The sequence below is a fragment of the Scardinius erythrophthalmus genome (genome assembly GCF_964197995.2).
Source record: "Scardinius erythrophthalmus genome assembly, chromosome: 10".
In the NCBI taxonomy this organism is placed as follows: domain Eukaryota; kingdom Metazoa; phylum Chordata; class Actinopteri; order Cypriniformes; family Leuciscidae; genus Scardinius; species Scardinius erythrophthalmus.
The window spans coordinates 3,973,401-3,988,976 of NC_138230.1; the positions used below are offsets into that span (position 1 = coordinate 3,973,401).

General features: G+C 39.9%; 3 protein-coding genes across 3 annotated transcripts in view; 1 reads left to right on the forward strand and 2 right to left on the reverse strand.

The window, feature by feature from the left end:
* The window catches only part of tmem79a (transmembrane protein 79a), a 6,096-nt gene extending 2,984 nt beyond the window's left edge, over positions 1-3,112 (forward strand). Inside the window, exons 3-5 of the mRNA XM_081376280.1 lie at positions 438-623; positions 1,294-1,516; positions 2,430-3,112. Coding sequence (XP_081232406.1) covers positions 438-623; positions 1,294-1,516; positions 2,430-2,622 — 602 coding nt within the window. The 3' untranslated portion in view covers positions 2,623-3,112. The remainder of the gene's footprint in view (positions 1-437; positions 624-1,293; positions 1,517-2,429) is intronic.
* Positions 1-15,576, reverse strand: part of LOC308697127 (uncharacterized protein) — a 377,069-nt gene that overhangs the window by 150,000 nt on the left and 211,493 nt on the right. The gene's annotated exons all lie outside the window — the stretch shown is intronic.
* On the reverse strand, positions 3,719-15,410 carry glmp (glycosylated lysosomal membrane protein). The gene is made up of 6 exons (XM_081376277.1): positions 15,156-15,410; positions 13,660-13,932; positions 10,491-10,685; positions 8,703-8,921; positions 6,264-6,529; positions 3,719-4,482 (listed from the first exon to the last, which is right to left on the reverse strand). The coding sequence occupies exons 1-6, from the start codon at positions 15,252-15,254 to the stop codon at positions 4,311-4,313; spliced, it is 1,224 nt and encodes a 407-aa protein (XP_081232403.1). The 5' UTR covers positions 15,255-15,410; the 3' UTR covers positions 3,719-4,310.

Genomic DNA, 15,576 nt, shown 5'->3' on the forward strand with positions numbered 1-15,576 from the left:
TGTGTGTGTGTGTGTAACGGCTCTCTGTTTCTGTGTCAGACAGCAGTTGTGTGGAGGTTGTGCGGATGTGTGTGTGTGTGTGTGTGGATGTGTGTGTGTGTGTAACGGCTCTCTGTTTCTGTGTCAGACAGCAGTTGTGTGGAGGTCGTGCGGATGTGTGTGTGTGTGTGTGTGTGTGACGGCTCTCTGTTTCTGTGTCAGACAGCAGTTGTGTGGAGGTCGTGCGGATGTGTGTGTGTGTGTGTGACGGCTCTCTGTTTCTGTGTCAGACAGCAGTTGTGTGGAGGTTGTGTGTGTGTGTGTGTGTGTGTGTGTGTGTGTGTGTGTAACAGCTCTCTGTTTCTGTGTCAGACAGCAGTTGTGTGGAGGTCGTGCGGATGTGTGTGTGTGTGTGTGTGTGTGTGTGTGTGTGTAACAGCTCTCTGTTTCTGTCTCAGACAGCAGTTGTGTGGAGGTTGTGCGGCTGTGTGTGTGTGTGACGGCTGCCGCGCTCATGTTCCCGTTACTAACGTGGGCCGGGTACAAGCTCCTCCCCTTTGACGCCCCTGCGCTCGACAGCACCCCCCTCAGGCTGGTCTACACACTGCGCTGTGCGTTTTTCGCCAGCGTTCCCATCGTGCTGGGTGAGGATCTATAAAACACACACATATATACACACAACCATTAAAAGTATCAGTAACAATAACAGTGGTCTCTCTGCTGTAGGAGTGCTGGTGTAAAAAACACATACAGTCAAACCAAAATATGTTCAGACACCTTCAACATCTCTCACATTATCAGTTTATTCACTATAGTTTAGAAAATGGTAATAAATATGAGCAGAACTCAGTTGATATTTGACTGGTTTTGTCCGTCCTTCTGTTAGACTGTCTCACACATGAATTATGTTGAATATCTGTCAGCTGTTAAATTTAACTACACAATTAGATGATACCAGTTTAGCTCAGCCAATCACCAAGCAATGCTTCATTGTGTTCAGTCTGTGTGTGAAAAGAGCATTAGCAATTAAAGAAAACACACTTCAGCAGAACATGATCAGCTCAAAGTGTCTGAATCATTTTTGGCCCTAAATTTTGTATAAATGTCACTGGTAGTCTCTGTATGAAGAATATTTGGGTATAATATGTCACAGTTTACTTTATTCTGCTCTCCTCACTTACAGAAATGCACTATAGTGTCCTGCACACACTAGTGAAAATGATCTCTGGTGTCTGAATAGTGTTTAGTTTGCCTGTATATGAAAGTGTTAATAATAATAAGTGTTCAGTAATGAGCGTGGTCTCTCTGCTGTAGGTGTGCTGGCTCAGGGCGTGTCCCGGCTGAGGTTCGGGACGCCGAAGCCTCTGTTCGACGGGATGTGGGAGAGTCGCGAGGTCGTCGTTCACGGACACTTCGTTCGAGACTCGCTCCACCTTTCCCTGCTCTTCTTCCTCCAGCTCGCCGTCATGGCAACGTACGCCCGGCAGGACCTGCTCAAACTGGTGCCGCTGCTCACCATCGTCTTCGTGTTCGGCAGGTGTGTGTGTGTGTGTGTGTGTGTGTGTGTGTTGGGGACGTTACTCTTAACACTTACTTTATTTAAATAATGTTACTTTTCATTTGAAAAAGTGTTACTTTTAAGAATTTCAAATGTAACATTAACATTAATGGAATAATATTACTTTTAAATAGGAACAATGTTACTTTAAGACTTTTAAATGTAACATTTAGATTTTTGCAAAACTTTTCCGTTTAAAGTGGAGCAAAGTTATTTTTAAATGTAACATTTACATTATTTAAACAGTGTTACATTTCATTTGGAAAATGTTACTTTTAAGATTTTTTTTTAAATGTAACATTTATATTATTGGAACAACGTTACTTTTAAAATAGGAAACTGTTACTTTAGTCTTTTAAATGTAACATTTACATTATTGCAATCCTCTAAATCTCGCATTACTAATTATGCGTTACATTGGAGATTTTCAACTGTATTTGTAAGTAAATAAATTCAATAAATAGAAATATTACGTGTTTCTTACTTGGAAAACATTATTCCAATACTCTAAAATTACATAACTAATTATATGTTAACATTGCAATATTTGGGGAAGGGAAACATTTTCAACTGTATTTGTAAGTAATAGTAAATAAATCATGTAAAAAATCTTTTTTAAATGTTACCTTAGTCCAATCCTCTAAAATAACATTAATTTGTCACATGGTTTGGGGAAGGGAGAGATTTTAAGAAAATAAATTCAATAAAATGTTCTCACTTGAAAAATGTGACCCGGATATTACGTTGTACATTCAAAAAGTAATTTCAAAGAGTACGCGATGCATGTTACTTTATGAAGTAGAAACCGAACAGAAGTGGTTGATAAAGCATTGTTTCACTGAACGCTCCCGCTGGGATCAGTGTGTTGTTGATGTTGTGTGCTCCTCCTCAGACTGATCTACTGGGTGTGTGTGGCGTTCGGCAGCAGCGTTCGAGCGCTCGGACTCGGCCTCTCGTTCCTGCCTCTGCTCGCTCTTCTGGGAGCAAACCTGTACTTCATCGGCTCTGTGGGCGGGCCGGAGGCGGTGTTTGACGTGGCTCCGCCCACCACAGCCCCGCCCCCAAAGCTAAGGTGGTGGGGGTGAACCCAATCCAGCATTCAGAATAAGCACTGATATAAAGATGGACGTGACTTCAGAATCATCACTGACATTGTCCGTCCAGACTTTTAAATAATGAAGGATGAAAGACTGGGAGAATCCTTCGGGAAAGATTCTCTCTTGCACTGAGAATGGGATGAAACTGGATACGTGTCATGAAGAAACCTGTTTAACTGCTGTAAACCCTCGAGGTTCGGCCTTTCGGGATCTGACCTCAATAGTTACTAGTCGAGCGAATCTCACAAAGCCTGATTCACCTTGAAATCAAAAGAAAGAAATACAAAATATATATGGTGACTTAAAGCCTTATATATATATAAATATATTTATATATATAATGCATTATAAAAGTATTTTAATGCATGTATTATGCACTGTATGGTCTTAAATGATTGTAAACACTGTTATAATACATTATTACACGTTCTATTCATCGAACACACCTTTAGAAAGTATAACGCATTAAAACACGGTGGAGTCTGCAAATATTATAATGCATGTTTACTTTGGTTACAGTTATTTATGGAAATATATAATGCATTATAAGCTACGTTATGAATAACTTTGATGCATTATACATTGAGGCTTCAAGTACCAAGTATAAATTTCTTTTAGAAAGTGAAGGTTTAGAAACAATTATGATGTCTTACATTTTTCCATGGTTTATTATTGTTTTAAAAATGTCTTAATAACTAATGTAAGAAATAAATAACAGGGATGTGTGTTTAATAGCCATGAAAACAATGTCTGAGTAAAAGTCTCCTAAGATAGGCCTCTTTTAGAAATGAATGTAGTTTGTAAGCCGGATATGTTGGATAATAGAGTTTTACAGTGAAGTATTTTGGTGTGTAATGTTTCAGACATGCATCATGCAGTTGTGTATGTGATTATAATTGTTGATTTGTGCCATATTCCTCATGTTTACTAATGTCTGTCCTCAAATCTGATGTTTCATCTGTGTGTTTATGAATAAATGATGCACTGGATGTTTGATTGACAGGTGTATGAGACATCATTGATCCACAGTGAACACTTCAGTCCATCAGTGTTGAGAAGGAGCTTATAGAGAGAGAGAGAGAAACAGTTTTAAATCCATATTTACATTTTTATTAGTAACTGGCGGCAACAAAAACTGAAAGATTTCAGTGTTTTTAAATGTGGTGCAAATCAATGTTTACAAAATGCAAATGTACATGAAAGCAGCAGCGCTCTCCTCAAACCCCTGATGAAGAGACACACTGGATCCCTGAGGCCCGTCACTGCCGTTATTTAGCAAAAACATATGCAAATATTTTAGGAATAAAGAGAAACGTATGTTTTAAAATTGGGCAAATAACTGATTATGCACGCAGGATTATTATTATTATTATTATTATGGGACACAGAACAAATAAGCATCATGTCTAAAAAAAAAGAACAAAATCAAATAATCATTCGATTTGTTCTGTGATCTTCTGGCCAATCAGATTTAAGTATAAAGGTGTAAAAAATTCGATACGTCTGAATCAAAAACACTTTTTCCAGAGGGAGTCTGTCTGCAAATGTTCAGGCAAATCCTCCTCCTGCTCATCAGTAACGTGCATGTGATCATTCTAACCGTCCAATCAGGGGGCAGTGACCTCATCACTGATTGGCCGGTGTGTGCATTGGGGCGGGGCTTGTACCCTAACGTCTCAGTTGATTGGCTCGTAGATGGAGGAGCGTGTCATCCTCTTGCGGACACAAACAAACACTCCACCCACGATGATGATGGCCAGCGGAGTGCCAAGTCCAACGGCGATGATGATAATGATTAACACGGAGAAGGAGTCGGCGGGAGGTTCGCCCATGCCCATTAGCAGAGTCCTGCAGAGAGTCCACACAAACACTGTTCAAACACACTCTCATACTGTGTGTAATATGAGGGACAGCTCATCTCATGTGTGTTAAAGCTGTTGTTCAGAGTCTATGATTCACTCATTGGTAGTTTGACTGTTTCAGAACATTGATCTGTTTGTTTGAGTGGCTCGTCAACTTCTGACTCAACCAATCATGTGAGTTCGGGGGCGGGACTATCTGTTTGACTGACAGGGGGCGTGTTCAGGAAACCTACTTCACTTGTGAACCATTTAAACATGTATTTTACTCGTTTGGAAACAAACTAGACACATTTACTAAAAAAGGTAAAATTAATATAGTAACAATATGTGCTTTATAGTTGATCACAGTTGCAATTAGTGCAAAACTAGTCTGAGATCACTCACACGATAAGATAATCAATAAAATAACAATTTAATATTTATTTAATGTGTAGTATTTCTATATCGTCAAATATTTAAAAAATATTCAAGAACAATTAAAAAATATTTGTAATATTTGTAATATTTCCCAACAACAGACACTAATCAGCAAGTATGCATAATTAAAAAAAAAAAAGAACCAATAGAAAATTACAATCAATAAAATAACAATTTATATTAAGTATTTTTAATATTTTTAATTAAAGTATTCAAAAGCAAACCTAAAACCTTGTTTTTAAACTATTGTTTTAATATTTTATAATTTAATAACAAATAATAATCGGCAAGTATGGTAAAAAAAAAAAAAAAAGTCTATTAAAAACAAAAATAAATAACAGAAAATTACAATTAATTATAGTAATAGTATATTCATTATTATATAGTATTTTAATATTTACAATTTAAATATATATATATATATATACATATTAAACTATTAATTTTGTAATATTGTAATATTTTAAATATTTCATTATTCCTTTAATAATACCAATCGACAAGTATGAGTAAATAGTAAATGAAGAAACCAATAGAAAATTACAATCAATAAAATAATAGAATATTTATTTAATACATAATATTTTTAATATCTTCAATTCAAATATAAAAAAAAATCAAAAGCAATTTTTTTTATCAAAGACAATTACAATCAATATAATAACAATTTAATATTTGTTTTACATTTAAATATTTAATTTTTAAAAAATACCGTTATTTCCTAACAGATCTAATCAGCCAGTGTGTGTAGAAGGCAGATGATGAACTGAATGTAAGAGTGCAGTAGTGTAGTGTGCAGTAGTGTAGTGTGCAGTAGTGTAGTGTGCAGTAGTGTAGTGTGCAGTAGTGTAGTGTGCAGTAGTGTAGTGTGCAGTAGTGTAGTGTGCAGTAGTGTAGTGTGCAGTATGCAGTAGTGTAGTGTGCAGTAGTGTAGTGTGCAGTATGCAGTAGTGTAGTGTGCAGTAGTGTAGTGTGCAGTAGTGTAGTGTGCAGTAGTGTAGTGTGCAGTAGTGTAGTGTGCAGTATGCAGTAGTGTAGTGTGCAGTAGTGTAGTGTGCAGTAGTGTAGTGTGCAGTAGTGTAGTGTGCAGTAGTGTAGTGTGCAGTAGTGTAGTGTGCAGTAGTGTAGTGTGCAGTATGCAGTAGTGTAGTGTGCAGTAGTGTAGTGTGCAGTAGTGTAGTGTGCAGTAGTGTAGTATGCAGTAGTGTAGTGTGCAGTAGTGTAGTGTGCAGTATGCAGTAGTGTAGTGTGCAGTAGTGTAGTGTGCAGTATGCAGTAGTGTAGTGTGCAGTAGTGTAGTGTGCAGTAGTGTAGTGTGCAGTAGTGTAGTGTGCAGTAGTGTCCTCTCACCAGCTGATGTACTGGGTGTCGCTGTAGAACACCGGGTCTTTGTCGACCCCGAAGCTGATGTTGAGCCCGCGGGTCTGAGCCTCGAGCGTGAAGAAGGCCTGGACCAGCGCGGACTGGGGGATCCGGCTCACGGACACCAGAGGAGAGCTTCTGCAGGGCGTAGCGTCCTCAAACAGCGGCTCGGGTTTACGGTACGCCACGGGCTTCCACTGGGAGAAACCCCACACACTGCTGGAGTTCAGCGGGAGCGAGACCCAGTCGAACACCTGACAGGAGACACATCAACATCTCTTAGTGGATACTGCACTGTTCATATACATGATTCAGCAGTGCACATCATTACTGCTGCTCGTCATCTTGAATCTCTTGCAGCACCTCTTCTCTTCTCTGATGATGTGGGCGGAGCAACCTGTCACTCACATGAGATCAGCCAATAGAGACAAAGCACATTTAGGCCACGCCCACACCAGGGGTGTGTATTGTGTGAAGCTGCCTCCTCGTCATTTATGACTTGAAAAACAAAACAGTGTCTAAAAGCTGCTGTGTGACGAGGTGTACAGCAAACAAGCTAAACAACCCAGGAATAAGTGTTTATAAGCCAAAAAACAGCGTTTCAGGACACAAAAGTGGACACAGGCTGGACCGAATGGGTGAACTGTGGGATCCTGACTCTCAGTATGCACTAAAAATACACTGTGTGTGCCGTTAACATTTTATCACTGGTGAGTAAAGTATCCAAATGTCAGTTTTCTATATTATATTTCTGTAAGCTAAGCTATACTGTGGCCGATTACGTTCTCCTCAGCGGCGTAAGTTAGTTCTCAGAGTAATACGACACGTTGCTCTGTCTCAATCGCCTGTGTCCACTTTTGTGTCCTGAAACGCTGTTTTTTGGCTTATAAACACTTATTTCTGGGTTGTTTAGTTTGTTTGCTGTACACCTCGTCACACAGCAGCTTTTAGACACTGTTTTGTTTGTTATAAGTCAGAGATGACGAGGAGGCAGCTTAACACAACACACACTCAATGGAGACGGTTGGGTTGAGGATTGTATGGACAAAAAGTGATGTAATTCTGAAGTGAAGACTTCATTTACAGGCCTTAGAAATACACGCATCACATATGATTGAGTAGGGTTTAATAATCTGAGAAAATGTTCAGGACTGTTTCCCAAAAGCATCGTTAGCCAACTATGGTCAAAAGTTCAGTCACATTATCAGCAGTTCAACGAGTCGTGTTTCCCGAAACCATCGTTCCAACGAGCATTCGCACACAGCATCGCAGAGTCGTGTGTTTGAGCGACAGCTCTCGACCTGTGGTTAGAAGAAGAGCTTCTAGTTTGCATGACATGTGGACTTAATAAATCCTGACCTTGAGCAAAATAAGCAAGCTGACATTCAGTGCAACCTGTGTCTTTAATTTAGAATACATACATACAAATGTCATTTACGACTTTAAGAGATTTAAAGTGCGCATGTGTGAACGAGCTCTAGTGTGTAAGAACGAGCCTGTGAGTGAATCTGGAAATAAAGCAAAATAACAGAGATAAATAAGAAATAGTCCTCAGATGTCATGTCTGTAATTTATATTAAAACATCGAGCGTTAATTTGATCTCAAACAGTTTCATTAAAAGAAGTCATACTCCATAACCTGCCTGACATCATTAACCAGCGCGGCTGACTCTAAGGGTTGAACGACCAGTTTGCGACAGTAGAGTTTTGGGAAACAGTCGTGACTATAGCTGATTTCCTCAACGATCGCACTACAGTAGTGAAGTAACAGTGGAGTTACAGCGGTGTGCGGGAAACACAGCCCTGGTTTGCTGAAGTTTGTACCCTAGAGACAGAACGACTGGAGGAGATTGTGTGCGACAGCAAAGATTGCATCATTTACAGGCCTAAATATGTGTCATATGAAACAGGCCTTAGGAATAAACGCATTATATGTGACCCTGGATCACGTCACCAGTCTCGAGTCGCACGGGTATCTCTGTGGCAATAGCCAACAATACATTGTACGGGTCAACATTATCCATTTTTCTTATATGCCAAAAATCATGAGGATATTAAGTAAAGATCATGTTCCATGAAGATATTTTGTAAGTTTCCTACCGTAAATATATAAAACATGTATTTGTGAGTGAGTGCTGCACAATCGCCAACATTAATGATCAACTTTAAAGGAGATTTTCTCAATGTTTAGATTTGTTTGCACCCTCAGATTCCAGATTTTTAATAGTTGTATCTCTGACAGATATTGTCCTATCCTAACCAACCACACATCAATGGAACGCTTATTTATTCAGCTTTCATGTGATGCATAAATCTCAGTTTCAAAAAAATGTACCCATGTGACTGGTTTTGTGGTCCAGGGTCACATATGTGATACAGTAGAGTTTAATAATCTGAGGAAATGTCCAGGTTTGTTGAAGTTTGTACCTTGAAGATAGAAGGAGTGTATTCATCATCTATGGAGCTGCGGACATCAACTCTCCCCTGGAAGCCGGAGTCTCCGACCGACTGAAACTCCAGGAGGAAGCGGGAGTGGTTCCCTCGCGGCGTCACTCCGTCCAGCCAGACGTGGAGCTGAGAGGAGTTAGAGTTATGGAGGAGACTCGGCCACGCTCCATCACGACCCGCAGACTCAAACACTGACAGCTGAGGAGAACCAGGAACAACACACACGTGTGTAAGAGACTGTGGTCTGCACACACAGATTACACCCCAAAATACTGTATATTTCAGAATGAGCTCATCCTCAAAATGGCTTAATTATCATAGCGATGAAGGAGGTGAAGTTATAATGTTTCTTCACCCTTTGGGTTTATCACATCCTGAGCAAATGGTCATCAATCGTAGAATGGGAACTACGAAATCGGATTTTTCGATTAATCGTTCTGATAAAATGTGGTCGATTCAAAATCGATGCTCAAAAAATTTTCATCTTGCATCAAAATCCTGTCTATTCATTGTATGCATTTGAAATATAGAGTTGTGTTCTGTTTTAATGTCCCCAAGTGCACCTAAAATAAAAATACTTTTTTTTTTTAATTAACCACTTGTAAACTTATGTTCACTGATCTTTTATTATAAATTTAGGATTTGTACTAAATCTATATTCATTGAAGCAAATCGGGAATTGAAATCGAATCGAATCAAATTGAGAGCTTGTGAATCAAAATCGAATCAAATTGAGAGCTTGTGAATGGAAATCGAATCGAATCAAATTGAGAGCTTGTGAGTCAAAATCGAATCGAATTGAGAGCTTGTGAATCGAAATCGAATCAAATTGAATTGAGAGCTTGTGAATCGAAATCGAATCAAATTGAATTGAGAGCTTGTGAATCAAAATCGAATCGAATTGAGAGCTTGTGAATCAAAATCGAATCAAATTGAATTGAGAGCTTGTGAGTCAAAATCGAATCGAATTGAGAGCTTGTGAATCGAAATCGAATCGAATCAAATTGAGAGCTTGTGAGTCAAAATCGAATCAAATTGAATTGAGAGCTTGTGAATCGAAATCGAATCAAATTGAATTGAGAGCTTGTGAATCGAAATCGAATCAAATTGAATTGAGAGCTTGTGAGTCAAAATCGAATTGAATTGAGAGCTTGTGAATCTAAATCGAATCAAATTGAATTGAGAGCTTGTGAATCGAAATCGAATCGAATCAAATTGAATTGAGAGCTTGTGAGTCAAAATCGAATTGAATTGAGAGCTTGTGAATCTAAATCGAATCAAATTGAATTGAGAGCTTGTGAATCGAAATTGAATCGAATCAAATTGAATTGAGAGCTTGTGAGTCAAAATCGAATTGAATTGAGAGCTTGTGAATCTAAATCGAATCGCATTGGAACATCTGAATCTAATACCCAGTCCCAGACAATAGGGTCTCGACTTCATGAACATGCAGACTTGATTTACATTACGAGTGTTAAACTGTAACAGGATAAAAGGTCTGAGATTCGGATGTTCTGGGTTCGTTCTGGCGCCGGTGAACCCGAGGTGTGCTTCACCACTGCTGTGCTGTGATAAACTTCATTTTTGAGATCTTCGACGTCCACATAATTTTTCTTACACATGAATCATCTCCATATTCAGTTCAATTCACGTTTATTTGTATAACGCTTTTCACAATACACAGCATTTCTAAGTCCATATTACAGTCTAGAGTGAAATATGAAAATACCATATTCATCCAGTTGTGTTTGCTGCAGTTCTGCTTACTTTAAGGCAGAGGGAGCCGTTGGCGAAACTCTCGGCTTTCTCTCGGCCGCACAGCGTGATCACGTGATCCGACTGGCTGACGGTGGCGTTCAGATCCGCCCAGATGAAGTTCTGGAGCTCGTAAGGAGAGTAGAAACTGGACTCTGCCGTCGTCTGTGGGTCTGCAGTGTTGTTGACATCATCGTACTCCCATATCTGAGAGACACACACACATCAATGTTCACCTCTCACCTTCATTTCTCATGGTCTGTTCATGTTATCAGTTTCCTTTCTCTTTTTAACCCTTAAAAGCATGAATGTTTCGCCAGTCATTATTACATATTAAGGTCTTTAGCGACCCGGATATATATATCTAACATGAATGGATCTCAGCCTGTCGTGATGATATAAAACTCTCCTGATGTTAGAGTCACAAATACAGAAGAATAGAATAAAGCATATTTTGTTAACTTTTGGAGCTTAGAAGGGTGTTTTATACCATCATCATCTCAAACATATTCTCAAAACTATCCTTTTCAACATCTTCAAAATCAGTATTTTGATGGCTGACAGCTTCTTCACCAGATCCACCATCAGTGACACTAATATCTGAGTGTGTTTGCAGTAAATCACTGAGCCATTTCAAGTGTTGCTGATGATGCTTCCTATTCTTTTGTTTTCTGCCTGCGGTAACTATGAGTGAAACGCCACGTCATCATTGTGTATCAGGCATTGCCATCTTGTGGAATAAAGGTGAATTGCTCTTATTCAGTCATTAAAGGTTTAACTATTGTTGAAAAAAATACACTGTTACCAGAGAATGCCTAATAAGGGGAGAACTTCCACTCTCAGTAAACTTCCGGCTTCTGAACTGGTTGCAGTTCCACTCTGGCTCCACATGAGGGCGCTCACAGGACGAGTGCAGTTCCACTCTGGCTCCACATGAGGGCGCTCACAGGACGAGTGCAGAATGAATGGAGGTCTATGGCGCTATACCCCTCAAAATCCACTGTTCTCAGGATATCTTTTTTTTCTACTAATTTGAATGTTGTATTTGAAAGGAGATGCAAAGAAATTACACATTGCTGGGTGTTAGATTTTCTAAGAGTCACTTATTTGCTTTAAAAAGTCTTTTAAAGTGTCAATGACGTCATACACATCGTACGACCAGAGATACTGCTTTACAGCAATCCTTCAGTCACTTTGGTGCTTTCTTTTCTCTCGAGGCATCGACAACACAGCTGACACAGGTAAACACACACAGCTGACACAGGTAAACACACAACACAGCTGACACAGGTAAACACACAACACAGCTGACACAGGTAAACACACAACACAGCTGACACAGGTAAACACACAACACAGCTGACACAGGTAAACACACAACACAGCTGACACAGGCAAACACACACAGCTGACACAGGTAAACACACAACACAGCTAACACAGGGAAACACACAACACAGCTGACACAGGTAAACACACAACACAGCTGACACAGGTAAACACACAACACAGCTGACACAGGTAAACACACAACACAGCTGACACAGGTAAACACACAACACAGCTGACACAGGTAAACACACAACACAGCTGACATAGGGCAAACACACACAGCTGACACAGGTAAACACACAACACAGCTGACACAGGTAAACACACAACACAGCTGACATAGGGCAAACACACACAGCTGACACAGGTAAACACACAACACAGCTGACACAGGGAAACACACAACACAGCTGACACAGGTAAACACACAACACAGCTGACACAGGCAAACACACACAGCTGACACAGGTAAACACACAACACAGCTGACACAGGGAAACACACAACACAGCTGACACAGGTAAACACACAACACAGCTGACACAGGTAAACACACAACACAGCTGACACAGGTAAACACACAACACAGCTGACAGGTAAACACACAACACAGCTGACACAGGCAAACACACACAGCTGACACAGGGAAACACAACACAGCTGACACAGGGAAACACACAGCTGACACAGGCAAACACACAACACAGCTGACACAGGCAAACACACAACACAGCTGACACAGGCAAACACACAACACAGCTGACACAGGCAAACACAACACAGCTGACACAGGGAAACACACAACACAGCTGACACAGGTAAACACACAACACAGCTGACACAGGGAAACACAACGCAGCTGACACAGGCAAACACACAACACAGCTGACACAGGCAAACACACAACACAGCTGACACAGGCAAACACAACACAGCTGACACAGGCAAACACACAACACAGCTGACACAGGGAAACACACAACACAGCTGACACAGGCAAACACACAACACAGCTGACAGGCAAACGCACAACACAGCTGACACAGGCAAACACACAACACAGCTGACACAGGCAAACACACAACACAGCTGACACAGGGAAACACACAACACAAGGTAAACACACAAAGCTGACACAGGTTAATACACGTGCTAGAAGAGTTTTTGTTTTGTTTGTTTCTGGTCCCGCTTCGGATGCCACGATGCCATCAAGCGATATCTCTGGTCGTAATCAGTCCTTCACTGACCAATCAGCGTTCATTAGCAGAATGCTAGCGTGTTATGGACAACAACAACTCAACCTGTAAGAAATGGAAAGGACATAAGTACTCGTTCATTCAACTTTCGACCTATAACCCATGTTGAACTTGCAAAACCTACAATCAAATCTGAGATTTCTCAACGGCAATCGGGTGAAAGAGACAAATTTAGCTGTCTAGCCCCATAGGCTCCCATTCATTCTGCACTCATGGCGATCGCCCCCAGTGGAACTCTGGTGGAACTACAACCAACATTCGGTACAATAGGACTTAATGGGGAGTGGCCAGGCTCTCCGTAGACGGGCTCTGCTGGTCGTTAGTGACCCTAAACAATTTGTACAAAAAATGAATGGCAAAACAGGCAATCTTTTATAAAAAATGTTTCTTGTTATATAGTTTATAATTAATTGATTGAGAAATGCTAAGAAGGTTGATATCTAACTTTTAAAAAATGAATGAGGAGGAGGGTAGTGAATGACGTCCCAGGTCACTAAAGACTCGAGGTATGCGTTTAAGGGTAATTATTTTAAATAAATGTCATAGGTTAAATTCCCTGATGATGCATGAAATGAGCCTTGACTGCATCTCACCCGGGTGAACACGAGTGCCGAGCTGTAGGTCACGCTGCTCTCCGGCGCCACCTTCAGGCTGCCTGAGGAACTGCGGTTGATGAACACAGGCCAGTTCACCTGCACTGCGGACTCTGTGCTGTTCGTGTGGACCAGCAGAAGCGCTGGAGCTCCGAGATTACACAGCAGGAAGTGAAGTGTGTCGTTGGGTCCCAGTCCTCGCGCATGAACCAGAGCGACTCCAGGAGGAAGAGACGAGGGAGGCTTCAGACCCGGGTTCAGCTCTACAGACACCTGAGGACATCAGAGAAGTCTGTTCATCACACCAGTATCATTAGACTGATCACAAACCCCCTTATACCAGACTGTAGACGTCTCAGATTCATTCCAGAGTGTGTGTTGAACATCGCTGATGTGAATTCAGATGATTTATAGTCAAACCAATAATTTTTTATATTTCTTTACTAGTGTGATTACTAGACACTTTGAGCTGATCATGTTTTGCTGAAGTGTTTTCTCTTTAATTGCTAATGCTCTTTTTACACACAGACTGAACAAAATGAAGCATTGCTTGGTGATTGGTTGAGCTAAACTGGTATTATCTAATTGTGTAGTTAAATTGAACAGCTGACAGATATTCAACATAATTCATGTGTGAGACAGTCTAACAGAAGGACGGACAAAACCAGTCAAATATCAACTGAGTTCTGCTCATATTTATTACCATTTTCTAAACTATAGCGAATAGACTGTGATAATGTGATTGACTGTATATCAGCAAGGTAAAGTTTTCAAACTGACTAACATAGATGACATTTTGTTGAATCATGGCAAATAAAAAAATACACATATGAAATCACATGTAGAGGTTTTTGTGGTGGGAAAAGTGAAAATGTTGGAAGAGCAATCTGAGCTATCACCATAAGAAGAAAGAAAACCATATATTTCAGCTCTGATCTAGTTAGTGTTTATTGCTTGTAAATTAAAAATGTATGTTTAACTTAAGTTTTAGATCGTCAAATGTCTCTAATTCTGTGACTGTAAATGCTTTGTACAATAGTGTGACTGAATCACTGAAAAGAACCAGATCAAATGAATGATTTGTCATCATTATTAATCATTTACAATAGTAAATGCAGAATTATATTCACATTACACTAAATCAGTTGTACTTGGGTGTTCATGGGTTTCAAAGGTCTTATGAAACAGAACATAGGCTATATCATAATTCATTCATTTATATAATACAGTTTCATGCCATTTATTATACATAAATACTCTCTAGATCTGATCCAACCTCTCAAAACACACAAAGAGGAACATGATGACCAGCTTTTGTAAGAGATGCGCCTAAATATACAGCTGTGATAAACACCACGTTCAAAGACTGGATAAAAACATAGTTTTATATAAAGTGTCTATATGTGGGTGTTTGCAGCTTTCTAAAGGCTGTTTGTTGTTGCACCGGTATGAAGTTTGTTCATTGGTTTCGGTTGATCTCAATGATTTATTCTCACCTTCCGTCGAAATGTATCTCCATTTCCCAGAAATGCAAGCGCGGCACCAAACACCACAAACAGCACAGAACATATAAAATTCACTTTAAACATCGACATGTTTTATACTCTGAACACAAAAGCGGAATGAAGAAATGACATTTCTGCTGTGCTGTTTTGGTTTCGGGTGAGTCAGTCATGTGACCCGCGGCGTCATCACGTGACATCTCACGTACTCGGATGTGGTAAATCTGAGCTCGCGGTCCGTTTCACCGTGAAAGTTGGCAATATGATATAGGTTATAAATTATTACGGTATTTTAGTGTAATGCTCCTAGAGGAAGGAGAGCGTCATTTCAACATTAGATGCATTAGTAAAGCTGGAAACAGATGTAAAGAAAGCTATAGCAGTCAAAGAGAGATAAGTGACAGTTTACTTTGAT

What these genes read in the sequence shown, in the direction of transcription:
- glmp (XM_081376277.1), bottom strand. Translation starts at nt 15,254, where the DNA reads ATGTCGATGTTTAAAGTGAATTTTATATGTTCTGTGCTGTTTGTGGTG. An exon ending in GAGATACATTTCGACGGAAG is followed by an intron (nt 13,933 to 15,155) that starts GTGAGAATAAAT and finishes TGATGTCCTCAG; the next exon opens with GTGTCTGTAGAGCTGAACCC. An exon ending in ACACTCCTTCTATCTTCAAG is followed by an intron (nt 6,530 to 8,702) that starts GTACAAACTTCA and finishes GTCTCCTGTCAG; the next exon opens with GTGTTCGACTGGGTCTCGCT.